The sequence below is a fragment of the Epinephelus lanceolatus genome, chromosome 7, assembly GCF_041903045.1.
Source record: "Epinephelus lanceolatus isolate andai-2023 chromosome 7, ASM4190304v1, whole genome shotgun sequence".
Taxonomy (NCBI): Eukaryota; Metazoa; Chordata; class Actinopteri; order Perciformes; family Serranidae; genus Epinephelus; species Epinephelus lanceolatus.
This window is the reverse complement of record NC_135740.1, coordinates 28,770,313-28,785,909: the sequence shown is the minus strand read 5'-3', so window position 1 is coordinate 28,785,909 and position 15,597 is coordinate 28,770,313. Positions and strand designations below refer to the sequence as shown.

Here is a 15,597-nt window from a genome sequence, read left to right as displayed (position 1 = left end):
GATCACGTGTGTCTCTAAGCCCAGGTTTTGACACCTTGACCCTCACCTCAAACTCATAATATCTGAATGATGAAAAGCACATGAGGTTGCAGGCAGTGTTGAGCAAATAATTTGTACCACTGCAGCTCTGATTCATCAGGAATGTTGTCTTCCGCCTGTTAATAAGATCCTACGTGCTGATGCATTGCAGAGGAATTTAGCGGATGCTGCTCAGAAAACATGCTCCTCAGTGGGAGGACAATAAATAGGATGCTCACTTCCCATCCTTACACACTTGCCCAACTGGACAAGTTCCACATAATCTCCACCCCCGCCGCCGCCGCCGCCACCACCTCAGTAACACCACACTCCCTCAAGACCCCAAACATGCGGGGGAAGGCTATTTATTCTCATTGCGTACTAGGCAGGAAATGTGGTCTAAATTGTGCAGTCATACAATGTGTCTACTTACACCCCCCCACCCCCCCTCAATGATATGCTTAAAGACTGTGATCATGCTCCCCACATCCTGTCACCATAAGGAGGGCTCCCACCTGGACGAGTATACTCCACGCTCATTAACGTGGGAATCACAGCAGCCGCTAGGTTTCTTTCAGCCAGGAGCAGAGAGGTTTAGATGCCCTGCACACAAACACAGATGGAGAGGAGGGGGGGTCAGTAAGGAAGCAGCAGACCATCTGCTTTTACAAGTCCTCAAACTTCAGATTGATTACTAACTAATGGATTTATTTACATAACACTTGAAGGGTCATGTGTAGGGTTTAGGGAAATACACTGTCAGAAATAAAATATAATATAAGTGTGTATTCTTTGGTGTATTATCAACTGAAGATAGTAATCCTTGTGTTTTCATTACCTTAATATGAGGCCTTTGTATCTACATAGGGAGCAGGTCCTCCTCCACAGAGTCCGCCATGTTGCACTACCATGTTTCTACAGCTTAGAATGGACAAACCAAACTCTGGCTCTAGATATGACCATTCACGTTTTAGCTTGGGCCAGCGTAGTTAGCAGCCTGTCCTTAGAAATACCTTCCTTTTATGTGAAACTTCCTTACTCGGTGTTTTACTAGTTTCAATCACCTGGTCTGTTTGTTTTGGAGAGGAAGAGACCTTTATGGATAGTTAGGTATTCGGTTATTAACACCTCCGCAACAGAGAAGTCCAAAGGAATTCTTACCGGGAGCAATTTTAGCTGGTTGCAATCTGCAATCCTCACCGCTAGATGCCACTAATTCCCCCTAACTCCTACACACTGCTCCTGCAAAGATATGTGTAGGGAAAGCATTGGTTGCTGCAACAGAAACTGGGGAGGGATCCATCATACCCATCAATCCCAATCAGTAACGTGCTGTGAACGTAATTTAAACAGCAGCCGTGGAGCTCTGTTCCTAAATTCCTCCACAAACCGAGACAGCACACTGCAATGGAAACTCACATTAAGGCTCAGAGTCTTCCCACGTGTGTAGAGATTTTGACAGCTTGTCAGAGACCTGAGCGAGGCTTTGTACTCTCGCACCCAAAAGAGAATTAGATACAGCCCCAGAGGCTCCGGATCACCTGTGAATAGAAAACAGAGAATGGTCGAATATCCAAAGAGAAGTTTTCTTCTGAGAGGTGCTTTGTCACAGTACATCAACCCGAATATAATGTCTGTTGATTCTTGGCATCCAGTGCACTGAAGGCTTGCATGTATCTTTCTTGCAGTTTGTGTTAAGTGTTGTTCTCTTCACTTTTAGATATCAGACCATGTTGGACTGCTGGCAGGGAGAGCCACAGGAGCGTCCGACCTTCACTGAGCTGGTGGAAAGGCTGGGTGATCTGCTTCAGGCCAGTGTGCAACAGGTACGATAGACAAGAAAGAGTGTGCACTGATTGAACACTACGTATGATGTGTCATAGTTTTGTTTCAACAGAAGTGAGCAGTTAATGAACAGCAGCTGTGGGGAACTCAAACTAAACGTTGATGATGATACCAAACTAAAAGATTTATGAATGTGTTTTCTCGGCAAGACAAATACAGGAACTAAATTTTTAGTTGAAGTTCAAGTCCCCACATACTTTGGGAATTCTGACCATACTGTGGCTTCACAAAACACTTACACTATTAGTCACCCAAATGAGTCACAAACACGGCAAATATTCAGGAAGCAGCGTTGCTGATCAGAGTCCTGCAGCCCAAAGAAGATTCAGAGCGGCATCTCACCCAGGGGGGTGCTTAGAGTAACTGAGAGGGGAAGTAACACTCAACACAAATACTTGGATCCCTTTGAAATGGCAACATCAGTCTTGTAAGAGGAACCACACTTCAAAACACATGGAAAACAATGGCATTATTAGTGTGACGCAGGATAACTTTGTCTGGTTTAAATGCTGTATATTGTCAGAACCTGTTGGAAGTTTGTAAATTTTATGAGACTGTATGAAAGTTTAACAGCTGTTTGTTCTAATCAGTTCAATAAATATGCTCCACAGGAAGAATCTGCATTTGATTATTATGCAAACATATTACACTGAAAGGAAATGACACCTTTACCAACAGGCCTTTTGTACTGCAGACATTTTGTCCTAGTAGGAAAAGCACAGGTGTTACTAATAACATTAAAGATGGCTCTGTTTTATTTAGCCAGCATGTACAATACGAGGACCCAGAGACTGAGGCTGCATCCACACTGATAGGTTTTTGTTTTAAAACACATAACTACTGCTATTTTACGCTATTTTTGAAATGCTGCTGACCACATTTTAGTTTGAAGAGTATGGGGTTGTGTTTAAGTCTAGAAAACGATGATGCAGACGCCAACTTCCGCTTCCTGATTGAGCCTTATTAGTCACAACATGTCAAGCCAAAACATTATGGCTAGGTCTACATACCCTCTTGTGTGGGTGCTCATTTCCCATCGCCATGGCTTCCTTTTCAATGAATGATCTGTTTTCTGCCGCCTTGACTGCCATACTCGTGTTAGTTTCATTAACAGTTCCATCTCGTCATCAGTCCAAGCAAAGAAATCTCTGATCTTATTATTTGCAATCTCTGTTGTATTTTCTGTAGCCAACTGCAGAGTAGAAGAGCTGCTTCCTGTTACACTTGCATGCCAGTGGTTAAATGATATGTGATGTCAGGCTTGTTAATATTGACAGAAAATAATTCTGAAATGGTGCTAAAACACTTGTGTGTACAGAGATCGATTTTGTTTTAAAACTCTGATTTAAAATGAAATTGTATAGGTGTGCATGTGGCCTGAAGCAGCTAGATGAGTTTAGCCACCATTAATTGGATTGATTACACCCATGCTTTTCAAGAGAAAACAAATTAGGTTTGGTTAGGTTTCCTACAGGTCTGTTTCAGATCAGATGGGTCCTTATAGACCTCTAGTCCTCGTCTCAATTCAAATTGAAAATGAACAATGTACTTGAAGCTCTCACCATCACCTCCCTAAAGCAGAAATAGACTGTAACTCCATGACTCACTGAAATTTTAAAAACAGAAGTGGTGAAAAAATAATAAAGTGTTGTTTTTAAAAAAAAAAAAAAAAAGATGGATGGAAACTGAAGAAAGTGGAGCGCTTAGTAATAACTATCACTGATGACAGGAAACTGGCGAGAGCCCCAACAAGAGGGGGATTATTTTCAGTCATCAGGATCTATAAGATGCCCACAGTCGTGTTTCTGCTTCCACTAACTAAGGAGAGCAGGCATCTCGTCCAGAATGTACATCACTACAGACAGATTGGCACACAAAGAGAAGGAATTATATTTCACTTCTTCTGCAAAGACTACACAGGACTGTAACTTGTACAGTGGAGTAATAAGAGATAAAGACAAGGCCACACATGACATCACATGAAAACTACAGCATGTAATATTACAAATGAGTCTGTGAAAACTATCTGCATGAGAAAAAGTTCAAACTGGACACAGAGAAAACAGTGGAGGGGTTCGACTCTTATTAATAAAGCTATTGTTACAGTGCAGGAAGGCTGGTCACAGACTCTGCTGCCTCCACCAGCCTCGTGAACATTGTACTGGATTTATTAGGCATGACCTCAGTTTCTTTGGCTGCTCGCCACGACCCATGGAAGCGTGTGTTTGTATGGCCTGCACACAGAACTGGCCCATGAGCCTCTTGTCTCTTTTATAATTTGCATCATGGAGGCATAAGGCTACACTCTTATATTTTGTGTCTCTGTTTGGTTGATTTTAGGAGGGGAAGCACTACATACCTATCAACACAGCCCTGCTGGCAAAGGTGGGAGACCAGTCGACCACAGTGCCCTCAGAGGAGACGCCCACACGACCTGTCTCCCACCGTGACTCAGGGAGCACCTGGTGAGAACATGGATCATTTATGCACTTCTTCTTCTTTACATAAAACAGACACCTGAAACCCTTATGTACTTGGACAGATATTGCTATTTTATCTTTTCTTCAATGATGTATTTAAACTATTGGATGCTCTCAAGATAAACTGTAGTACCTTTTGTGCTCCTTTAACTTTTCATTTAGCACCATCATCAGACCCAAATTTTAATTTGTCTAGTACTTTTATTGACAGACTAATGACATTCCCATCAACCTTTGCTGTCCAACATCACATACTATACCCTATATACACAATGTGTACAATCATTCAACATACCTTTACATGAATAAACAGTAGTATATATCATTTCAAATGCACTGAGCTATAATTACCACGTCACTTCCTGAGAGCCTCCTTGCTGATTGGTGACATGTAACCATGGTAACCTATGCCAAACATAGGCTGAACTAATTTAAAAGAATACTTCACCCACAAAATGACTATCTGTAAATCAATTAGTCATTCTGTGTAGGCTTGAATGACTAAAGATAACTTTGTTTTTCTCACATGCCTTCACGGAAAACAGCAAACATTCATAATTCATAGTTTATTGATCACTTGGGGGGCACATTTAAACAGCAAAACTATATAAAAACACTTGCAACACTCTTGGAAGTATTGAGAATATGACTGGATAAATGAGACTTGGATTATCCTGCATGAGTTGTGAGAGAGTTTGTCAACAGGTGTTCTGATATGGTTCTTTAACATGATCCTCAATCAATAAATCAATATGGTTGCCATTTTCCGTGGAGGCATATGAGAATAACAAAGTTTTTATCACAAATTCAAGGAAACAACATGATGAATTGATCTACAAATGCTCATTGTGTGGGTGAAGTATTCCTTCAAATAAAAAAGTGAAATCTTATACTTTCACTCATATTGAAGCATTGTTGACATTACAGAGTTGTCTTGATCAGTTTCCACCATTGTCTGTTTTTATCACTACCACATTGCAATGTGGGATATTTAGTGTCTAATGTTTGTACCCGGAAATAGTTTGCAATTTATATTTTGTCGGTGTCATAAGTCTTGGACACTCTAAAAAAATCTCACATGCTGTTTTAATGTACTAAATAGCATGTGAGTATGGAATTTTGGATGCAGCTGTATGTTATCATTGTCATCATTAGCATGCCAGCAGGCTGATGTTAGTATTAAACTCAAAGCACCACTGTGCCTAAGTGCAGCCTCACAGAACTGTGTGACTGTGACTGTTAGCCTTGTTGGCTCAAATCTGTTACATTCTTCTATGAACTCGTTAAAGGAAATAAATCAACACACTATAAAGACATGTATACCTATCCGCAGACTGTTAAAGGCAACCCGAGTCTGTTTTGCAAAGGAAATGCCCGAAATCATTTCCTCACTTTGCACTGAAAAATATTTAAAACAATTATTGTTCTTGTCGCACTCAGACTAAACTCCATGAGGCGAACAGTTAAGTCTGACCTGAGGACAATGAAAGTCCTGATTAGCACATGATAAGAAATGTACACACAGCAGCTTGATGGCCAGGGAGCTTTCGGTATTGTGGCTCCTGTGAGGAATTTCCCCAAAAACGATACAGCCAGCCTCAAGATTTATGTGCACTTAAAATAATATTTGTTGAGCTCTTGAGTTTTCACAGCTCCTCCAAGTGTGTTTATTGAGGAGGTGTTGAAAAGCAGTAATGACAGTTAGCCTTTAAGCTAAATTAAGCAGTCGTTTAAGTCGTTTTAGCCTCTTGAGTGTTGAAATGCAAAGTAAACAAGGCGTGTTTTCAAAGTGCAACGTCACTGATGCGACATGTTGTTGATTTAAGTGATTATGTTCCTGTGGTTTTGTTGCTGAACTTTGCCTCTCGGGTCCAGTGTAATCAAAGGATTCTTCAAACTGAAGGGGTATTTTGGAGACTAACCCTGGAATATTTTCTTGCCAGGAACATCAAGATCCGTCCTGCTAGTGTGAAAACCTTCGATGAGGTGACCATGGAGGACGGGACTAATGAGAACCATGAGGTGAGTTATTCATTCTGGACCTAAACCAGAAACAGACAATCTGTGCTCTGACAGTTAAACAGAAACTTCACTCTGTCACATAAATGTTTTTATTTAAAATCAGTTCTATGTACCTAACGGATCGTGATACCTTTATTTCTTCACTGCCTGTCATGTCATGACATGGAGTCCCACAAGGTTCTCTAATTGGCCCGGTCTTAGTTCGTTTATCTGCAGCCATTTGGCCATTTTTTTGTCACTTAAACACTGTGACCTAATATGTTTATGCCAGTAACACGTCTCATTCAGTTATGAAAAGCTTAACAATCTGGATTCCTGCACTGCTGCCATTAAGGACTCTGACTTTTACAACTGAATACTGATAAAACTGAAGTTGTGGTAATTAATCATGATCATATTTCAAACAGAATCAACCCCAACCTAAATTACTGACAGATATCTTTTTAGACAGATATAGTTGTTTTTGAATACTTTTACTTCAATTGTCAAATTTAGTGTCTCGCTCACTCTGTTTGATGTTGCTGATTATACTTGATTTAATTTTACTACTGTACTGGACTCAAAATCAGATTTGGCTATTTAATGCAAATATTCAAATATCCGTTCGATTTTTTCCATATAGAGTTAGAGAACGGGATTCGGCGGCGCGCTCAGGGTGACAGTGACGTTCACACAATATAAGCTAAGCCCTTCGAGTTAATGCGTGCTAAGTACATGATTGAAGGATTGGAATTGTGCAACAACATTTGTTGCCAACACTAAGTAAAAAACAAAAGCCAGAGACTATATTGTATGAAGTTGCTGTAGGCTGCAAATTCACTATTTCTAAGTAAATGTTGGAAGATGCTGTATTTCAGAGCCTGACCAGGTAAAGAGTCAACCTGTTCTCACAAGAGAGCAGCGTGAAAGTGAGGAGCGTTCAATCTACAGCTACATCTTAGGACCGAAACGGCTCCAGAAATACACTGACTGACAAAAAAAACACGATTGCCTGACTTGAAGAATCTCAGTCGACTGAGGGGTCTCCATATGATGATTAGAATTATTGACTTTCATGGGGCAGCCCTACCTAAGTGTCTTTTTGTATTTCATTGTTTTGTATTTTTGTGCACCTGTGAGTAACCTTATAAGTCTGGTTTTTAAAGGTTCTATAGAGATAAACATTTAGATATTTATTATTTGTTCATTTCAGATAACAATGAAGGAGTTTAAATTATTCTCTCTCTGTCTGTCTGTCTCTTTGTCATCATCAGGGCAGTCACTCAGACAGTGGGATGGGCTTGTCGTCTGACAACATGGAGACTCTGAAGCGCCTCGAATCATTGGCAGGCCGACCTCTGAGCATCATGGCTCTAGCGTACGTAAACAACACCACACAACACCCCTCAGGATACAAGTGACAAATAAGCACACACAAGACTGCAAAATACCTGCTTGGAAACCTCCCCGCTGTGCTGGAATGTAGACGCTGTAACTGTCACACACACACACACACACACACATTTCTTTTGGCTCTAAAAGAGGTCTGTAGCTAGTTTTCCCTTTTGTCTGGAGAAGCCATGCAGGAGGGTCGGTGGCACAAAAGAGAAGTGGGAGGGAAAAAGCTTGAAGGTGACAAACTGAAGGACCGAGCACAAAAGCAGAGTGGATGCGTCACTTGAGGTTTGCCTGTTTTAAGAGCGCACACTAAAACCCCTTTGTTTTCACTAAAAGAGTCCTGAACGAGATACCTCCCACTCTGATTTAACTTATGAGTCATGGCTGTTTGGTGTAATGAAATGTTGTTATCTCAAAGGAGTGACATTGGCTAAAAGTCTATATTCCAAAATCCTGGGGATCATTTGATGACTTTAAGATGTGGATCCTGCCAGGACAAGTATATAAAACTGTCATGAAGGGGGGAAAAAACACTGAGACAATGTGTTCTCACTTTATGGGTTATTTGGGGATAAAGTCAAATCAGAGTCAAATTTCCTTAAATCTTTTTCTTATGAGGGTCTCTGAAGGTGTCTTAAGGCTTACATATAAACTTTACAGCAGCTTAGTGGCAGGGTTAATTTACAGGGTCAAACCTCTGAACTCAGTAATTACACTTTAAACCTTGTGGTATTATTCTGCTGTTCCCTGCACAGGAGCAACTATTAATACTCCTTCAAAGCTCTGCGGCCTCCACTTAAAAGATTTAAGGGATGAACAGCAGTAAAGTTAATTGTCCCAAAGCAAATCTTCATATGTTTCCCAAATCTCTGGTAAGCTGAAGAGGAAAGAGTCAAAACGAACATAAAAGCTCTTATAACTGCCGGGGAAAAAAAAACAACTTATGAGACACACTTAGCAGAGTTACTGACACTCTCTAAAGCACTTTAATTAATTAACAGCTCACCAAACTTTCTACAGACACCCACACCCACTTACAGTAACTGTTTACATGCAGAAAAACAATCTGGGTTTTGCCCTTATTCCAAAAAGACAATATTCCTACTGAGCTGTTTACATGGCTGATGAAAGTTAATGTTCCATTAATATTCCTGTTTACATACAGCTGTGGATACTCTGATTAAAAAGGTCTAGTGTGTAGGATTTAGTGCGGTTGCAGAACTTAAACTCCTCATGTGCCAAGCATGTAGAGAGTTAGTGTAGAGCAACATGGTGGACTGTGGAAGAGCACTTGCTCCGCATGTAGGTTAAAACAGCTCATTCTAATTTTAGTTTCAGTGGATTTTAAACAAATGATGGCAGATGTTTAGGGCTGGTTACTCTGTAGTTGAGGTATATGTAGGCATGTGTAGGTGTTTGTGTCACTGGCAGTAGGAGGGGGTAGTTACGAGGTTAAGAGTGTGCATGTGTCTGTATGTATGTGTGTATATATGGTACAGGGGTAGATAGGCAAATGTGAAGTGAATCAATATGGTTGTTTTTTAGAGCTATTTTATATTTATGAATATTTTATTACATCTGGCAATAGATGCCCTTAAATCCTACACACTGGACCTTTAACATGTTATTTATCACGTCATCATATTCAAAAGTGGAACAGCAGGAGCCGCTTGTGCCATTTGCTTCTTTGCATCAAAACAGGATTTTCCTACCAGTGAATATTTCGACCGTGCAAATATAGCTTCCCACTTTAATTCCTTCAGCCACCTCTTTGAAAATGTCAGCGTTACGATATTGCACATCACCAAACACCTTCATGTTTAAAAGTAGGTGTGTTTCTTCTTCCAACCAGAAATGTGGACATCTTTTTTGAGCATGCATCACTACCTCAGCAAACTGTTGATTTGTGTACAGCGTATCCATGACAACTGACAGAGCTGACCGCAAACCAGCAAGATGCCGTGTGTTGCAAACAGTGGTCAAACCACAAATTAAGATGCATATTTTGAATGCACTGTATACATGTCTAAAGAATGCTATTGAAACCCAAATAATACTGAAATAACCCATGTCTTAAACAGAATATGCTGTTTACGTGACCTGTATCTAATTAAGAATATTCGGAATAATAGTGTAATATTAGTGTGCATGTAAACATACCTAGTGTCTTTTACTTCACAAAACTTTTAAGTCGGAGCCACCAGGACTCGTTACCATCCTGCTTGTGTCATCAGGGCCTCAGCATGGCAGCGAGAATAAACGCAGGGAGGCATGCAGAGAATGATGTACATTTTGAGGGGAGGACTTCCTTGCTGGACAACCATTCAATCACTGCCACCTTTGAACTTAGGAGGGTTTACAAGGGCCCCCCTGTTAGCTGTAGCGCTGTGCTCCTTTTGTTAAGCTGAAGTCCACCTGTTGCTCTCTTGGCCTTCACCACTCTTCCTGCATAACTTCTTTTAAACAGTAGCATACATTTTGATTGACTGAACAATATTAAAGAAAACATTAAAATACAAAAAGCTAAAACAGTCTAAACTCCAAATATGTTCATGTAACTATCCTATAAAACTTTAACAATTCATCCACTGATTGTTTCAGCTGAGGGTTAAAGGGAATTTCACCCTGACTCATTTCCTTGTTGCTCACTCGCCAGTTGTGCCCCCACCTTGTGTTTGGCATTGGCAAGGTAACACTGTACCATTGTTAGGTATTTTTGATGGCTGGTTTATCAGGTAGTTATTCATCAGGACAACATTCCAGCACAGCGGCGTCACTTTACTCCCGCTGGGTGGTGACCCTTTGGCCTCCAGAGAGGAGCTCTGGAAACCCTTAGCAACCTCCAAAGACAATAAGAGGCAATTACTCATATTCTGAGCATCAAATGAAGCAGAAAGGCTCAGGATGATTGATTACATCATATATGAATAAAGAGAGGTTTGTTCGATAGCTTCACACAAGGGGCATTTTTTTAAACAAATCGAAGAACAGCAAAACAGACCTCCGTTGTACATTGAGTTAGAGTGCACATCCCCACTGACTGCTCTGATTTCCTCCCTGACAGTCTAGTTTTTCCACAAATAAAAAGTTATGCCATAAAAATAATTTGAAAGATTGTATAATAATATTAAGAAATATATGCATTGGGACTTCGAATGTTATGTGAAGCACACACTGAGAAAAGCCCTGCGGAGAATTTAGGTCCTGTGCCATTTTTCAGTCAGGATCAGAGATGGGCCTTTAAGTAATTTCCATATCCGAGCAGTTATATTAAATTAATATTCAATACTGAGTATTCGCAAAAAAAAAAGCTTACATAAGAAAAGATCCGCACAGACTGAAGAGATAAGCTATGACACACACACATTTAATGTTACCTAGCTTGTGCTGCATATTCATTTTGTTAATTTTGTCTAATGTAGATTTCTTTTAAAAAGCAAAAAACAATGTGATCACCCTATACATTGAGTACTCAGGATGTCCCTGCTTTGTTGTGTCTCTTGTGTTTGTTTGTCAGTGTTTTTGCAATTAGGAGTGTTAATTGTGCACAGCTGATGATGTGGTCATATCCATTATCCACATTACCTCCATTACTGCATCGATGAACAGACAAACAGACAGAAAACAGACAAATTAGGAGAAGCTCTGGGATATTGGAGCTCCATCTAATGGTTATTTTCATCACCAACTACGCCGCAAATTATTTCATTAATTAACAAAAAACTTTATAAATTTCCCAAGTGACAAATTCAAATGTCATACTTTGTCCAACCAGCCCAAAGAATTTTCAAGTTACAGTAACTCAGAGCAAAGAAAACAAATTCTTGTGTCTGAAGCTGAAACCAGACAATATAAAAAGATACGTCAAATGCAACAACAGAATCTGTCAGTGATTGACATGATTGACAGCTGCGGTAGAGATTTCTCGGCTCTGATTGGTTGTGTTCGTTCACGGTCAGTGAGGTCATTGGAGGCAGTAGTGTAACAGTTTGTGTGTTTTTATATTTACAAACCTGCTTGAAATCATGTATTTTGAGTTGAACTGAATCATGTAGCAGCAGCCCTGGTGTTATTTCCCTGTTATATTTATGCCGTATCTCTGTGTGTTTCAGGATGAAGGCAGTGAGCAAGAGTAAAGAGTCTGTGCTGACTGACACAGAGAAGGAGAAGTATCCTCCCACAGTCCCCCCTCTGGACTTCAGTCTGGACGACTCTGCCCTGGACGACAGTCTGGAGTGTCACAGCCCGCCGCCTGACTACAACTATGTGGTGCGCTACTCCACCCCACCTGTGTAACCTTCTGCTCCGGCCCTGGAGAAAGGGACTGACAGCCTCAAGGCCTTTGCTTTGTTCTCCACTGTTTTGACTCTTATCTCTGGACTGTAGCAACGTTTGAGAGGAACACACATGAGATTCCCTCTTAACGTTTTTAGAAAAGACGCTCTGAAACAAATCATGAATCTGCTCGACTGAAGCTTCCAACTTCCAGGTGTCTGCTGAGCAACAAAAGGAATCCTGCCGACTGTTGATTCCTTTCCAGCTTTCAGACGCAGGCTGACGTTAATGCTGCTGGTCCGTTCCACATTCACTGTGATGTCAAACAGCTGGAAACAGGCTCAGGTATTTCTTTCATCTACTGTGAAAACTAGACGTAATGATTCCCACTTTACCACAAATCGGATTCAACTACAACCTTTGATTATATTGAATAGAGCCCAGAGAGAAAAAGAAAAGAAAATTAAAGCTTTTCAAGGTTTTATTGAGACTTTTTTTATACATTTAACTTTATTAAAAAAGTGAAAACTGGAATGTAATTTGTGAAAAACTTAAAGGTATGCTATGCAGGAATTGTCGGTTACTGTTTTATAAACACAACATTAACACTTGACCCTCCTCCCTCCTCTACACTGCTCGCACATACACTGCAAGCTACTGTTGCAGGACCTGTAACATGCTAACTAAGCTAACTGCTGGCATCTACAGTACATGTCCAACAGAAAACAGGTCAACTCCCCGTAGCTCTTCATCCCCATCCTCTCCTTCAGTGCTCGCAAGTGAACGTAAAAGCCAGCCCTAATTTTACTCTCATTTTGAGACTATTTCACTTGGCGTTTTGCCTCGCTGTTATTGCTGTTTATTTGGCCCTGTGTTCATGATTATCATAGCTTCATCTTGGATTTGTGCTGCTTACAGAAGTCCTGACCTCACCTATGCGCTATGCCTAGGAATATCCCAAACACAGCAAAATAAGAATAAAGGCCATCTTGTGATGGGATCAGTGGCCCCTTCCCTACTTCCAGCCCTTTTGCTCTGAGCTCACCCATCTTCAAACTCAGCCTTCTTTTTGATCTTGGCTACACACCTGTAAAGTTTCATGACTGCAACCTGAACAGTTGTGACAAAATCTGTCTGCAGACGTACAGATAAACACCTGCCAAAATACTTAAAATGGCTTCTGTGCTAGTTCCAGCTGTGACAGTTACCACCAGTACTACATTTTGCCATTATCTCACACACACACACACACACACAGAGGCAGGAGGTGAAAACAATGCCAGCTGTCGTGATGTTATTAAGGCTGATAAAAATACAGGCAGAGGGCAGAGTCTCTGCAAAAAAATACACTGCCACACACTTCTAGAGGGTCATAAGTGATGACACAGGGGGATCCTGCATAGTATACCTTGAAAAGAAGATGTTTTTGTAAAGTAACCACAAGTAAAGTTTGTTCAAAGCAAAAGGCAGATGGACAACAACATCACATTTATTATTAATCATGAAAAAAGTCTCTTATTCGAGTTGTTATTGCTCCTTTAAATCCATAAAAATATCAGCTCAACTAACTCAGGTTGACCCAGAGTGACTCTGTCAGGCAGAGGTGGATGTTTTTTTAAGCTCTTCAGTTTATGGAAAATCACAGGTTAATGGAGGTTAATGGAGGAAACAGGGTAGAGTTGAGAGTGAGACCAGACGGGTCAGATTTAATGTTACAGCATTTAAATGAAGAGTTACTGGAAAAGCAGATTCCTCCTCCTGTGATGGTTTTGTTTGGTCAAACTAAAAGGAAAGTGTGAAGAGAGTCTTATTTTGTTTTGTTTTTTAATGTACAAATTGAGTTAGAAGTAGACTTTTATAGGAAGATAGGAGCAGAAGAAGCCCTAGTATAAAGTATTTATTTAGACTGTAAACACTGTCACGTAGTAACCAGTTCTGTTTGTTGATGTAGATTCAGAATTAAAGATTAACCAAAGGATTTCCAGCTCAGTCTTCCTCATGTCAACATGTAACATCCCAACACTTCACTCCAGACGTATATGCTGTTTGTGCTGCTGTATTCACTCATAGTAAAGCTGAGGGAAACATGTATGTGGATGTTCTCCTCCGTCCTTTGTCTTGTGCTACGTGTTAGTAAAGCTTGCAGGGCAGGCTACAGAAACTCACTGTTGTTATTTCTAACCATGTAAAATCTCCTTGTGTGTAATACCAGATGTAGTGAAAGTACTGTGGGCCACACTTAGTGTACACACACACCCCTGTAGAAACGCAGCTAGCTTGTGCTTGTCAGTGAGTAAACTGCAGTATAAAGTGGATATTGTGTATTCCCAGATGATGTTTGATTGTGACCAAGTTGTTGTGTTCATGTGGAGAGGAAGTGATTATGCACTGATACTTTATATCACGTATATTGTTTGTATTCTAAAGGTATATTATTATGAAACAGTGTTGAGGGTCACATGTTAAAAGATTTCTGATTTATTTTTATTTAACTCTAGTACATACTGTAGTAGGAAATTAACAATGGCAGTATTTGTTGTAGTGTTTCTCACCAGCTTAACATCATCTGTGTCATGTAGGTTTGTTCACATCTTGTAATTCTGTCTTATATTTCATTTTTATCACTGCTATCACAGTAACATTCAGTGGATCTAATTGCATTTCTTCACACATAACCTTGAGTAATAAGACCTCCTCGCTTTTTCTGTTTTGTTCATGTATTGTAACAAGTTAGTTTTGATGAAAGTAATGTTCCCCAACACTGTTAACTGAGCATATGAAGAAAATAAATGAATAAAGATCTATATATTTATACTTTACTGGCAGTCTCGACTCATAACTGTTTGAGGAAACACATTTATTAATATCAAACTCATTCATTCATGGTCTTTGTTGTTTCCCTGACTTTCCATTTAGTACCAGAATTTAAATTTGTCCAGTGTGTTACGGCTGTGTGTGTTCTGTGCTGGAGATCTGCCCAGGTGTGCCGCATTACTTAACGAGGTGCAGTGCAGTTGTTAAGGCCCTATGGGGTGAAAAAAAAACTTCACTGACCCAAAATAACCACAAAAGTCATCTTATGTTAACCCTCAAATCCGTGGAATTTATTAACATAAACAAACAAACAAGACAACAAAAATCCCACGCTGAGAGGCAGCAGGACCAGCAGTCCACACACCAGAGGCCTCTCTTCTTTGCTGCTGGCACAGGAGCTCCTTGCCGGGTGCAGTGCACCTCGCTAACTAATGCAGCACACCTGCACAGATCTACAATGGAGGGAAAAGGGACAGCACTACAATACACATACAGCTGTAACAAATGTGTGCCATCAAAGTTTGGCTCAAGCTTAGGTCTTGGGAAACACATACTGACGGGTAGAAAGTCTTTGACACAGCACTGGTGTTCTGAAATCAAAAGACACAAGATAGGAGTGATGTTTAATATAACAGCATGAGCATCTAGTATGGCATATAATGTACGTATCAGGCAGCGCTTTATAAACAATAACATGGCGTTATCAATCATTTACTGTCCCTGTTATTTGATCTCACCCTCTGCTCAGAGAGTAAAGAGCTTCAGA

At 40.3% G+C, this 15,597-nt stretch overlaps 1 protein-coding gene across 1 annotated transcript in view; it reads left to right on the top strand.

Moving 5' to 3' along the window:
• Positions 1 to 14,836, top strand: part of kdrl (kinase insert domain receptor like) — a 60,828-nt gene extending 45,992 nt beyond the window's left edge. The window contains exons 26-30 of the mRNA XM_033624231.2: positions 1,739 to 1,844; positions 4,204 to 4,328; positions 6,287 to 6,365; positions 7,619 to 7,722; positions 11,855 to 14,836. Coding sequence (XP_033480122.2) covers positions 1,739 to 1,844; positions 4,204 to 4,328; positions 6,287 to 6,365; positions 7,619 to 7,722; positions 11,855 to 12,038 — 598 coding nt within the window. The 3' untranslated portion in view covers positions 12,039 to 14,836. The remainder of the gene's footprint in view (positions 1 to 1,738; positions 1,845 to 4,203; positions 4,329 to 6,286; positions 6,366 to 7,618; positions 7,723 to 11,854) is intronic.
• Positions 14,837 to 15,597: the final 761 nt, after the last annotated feature.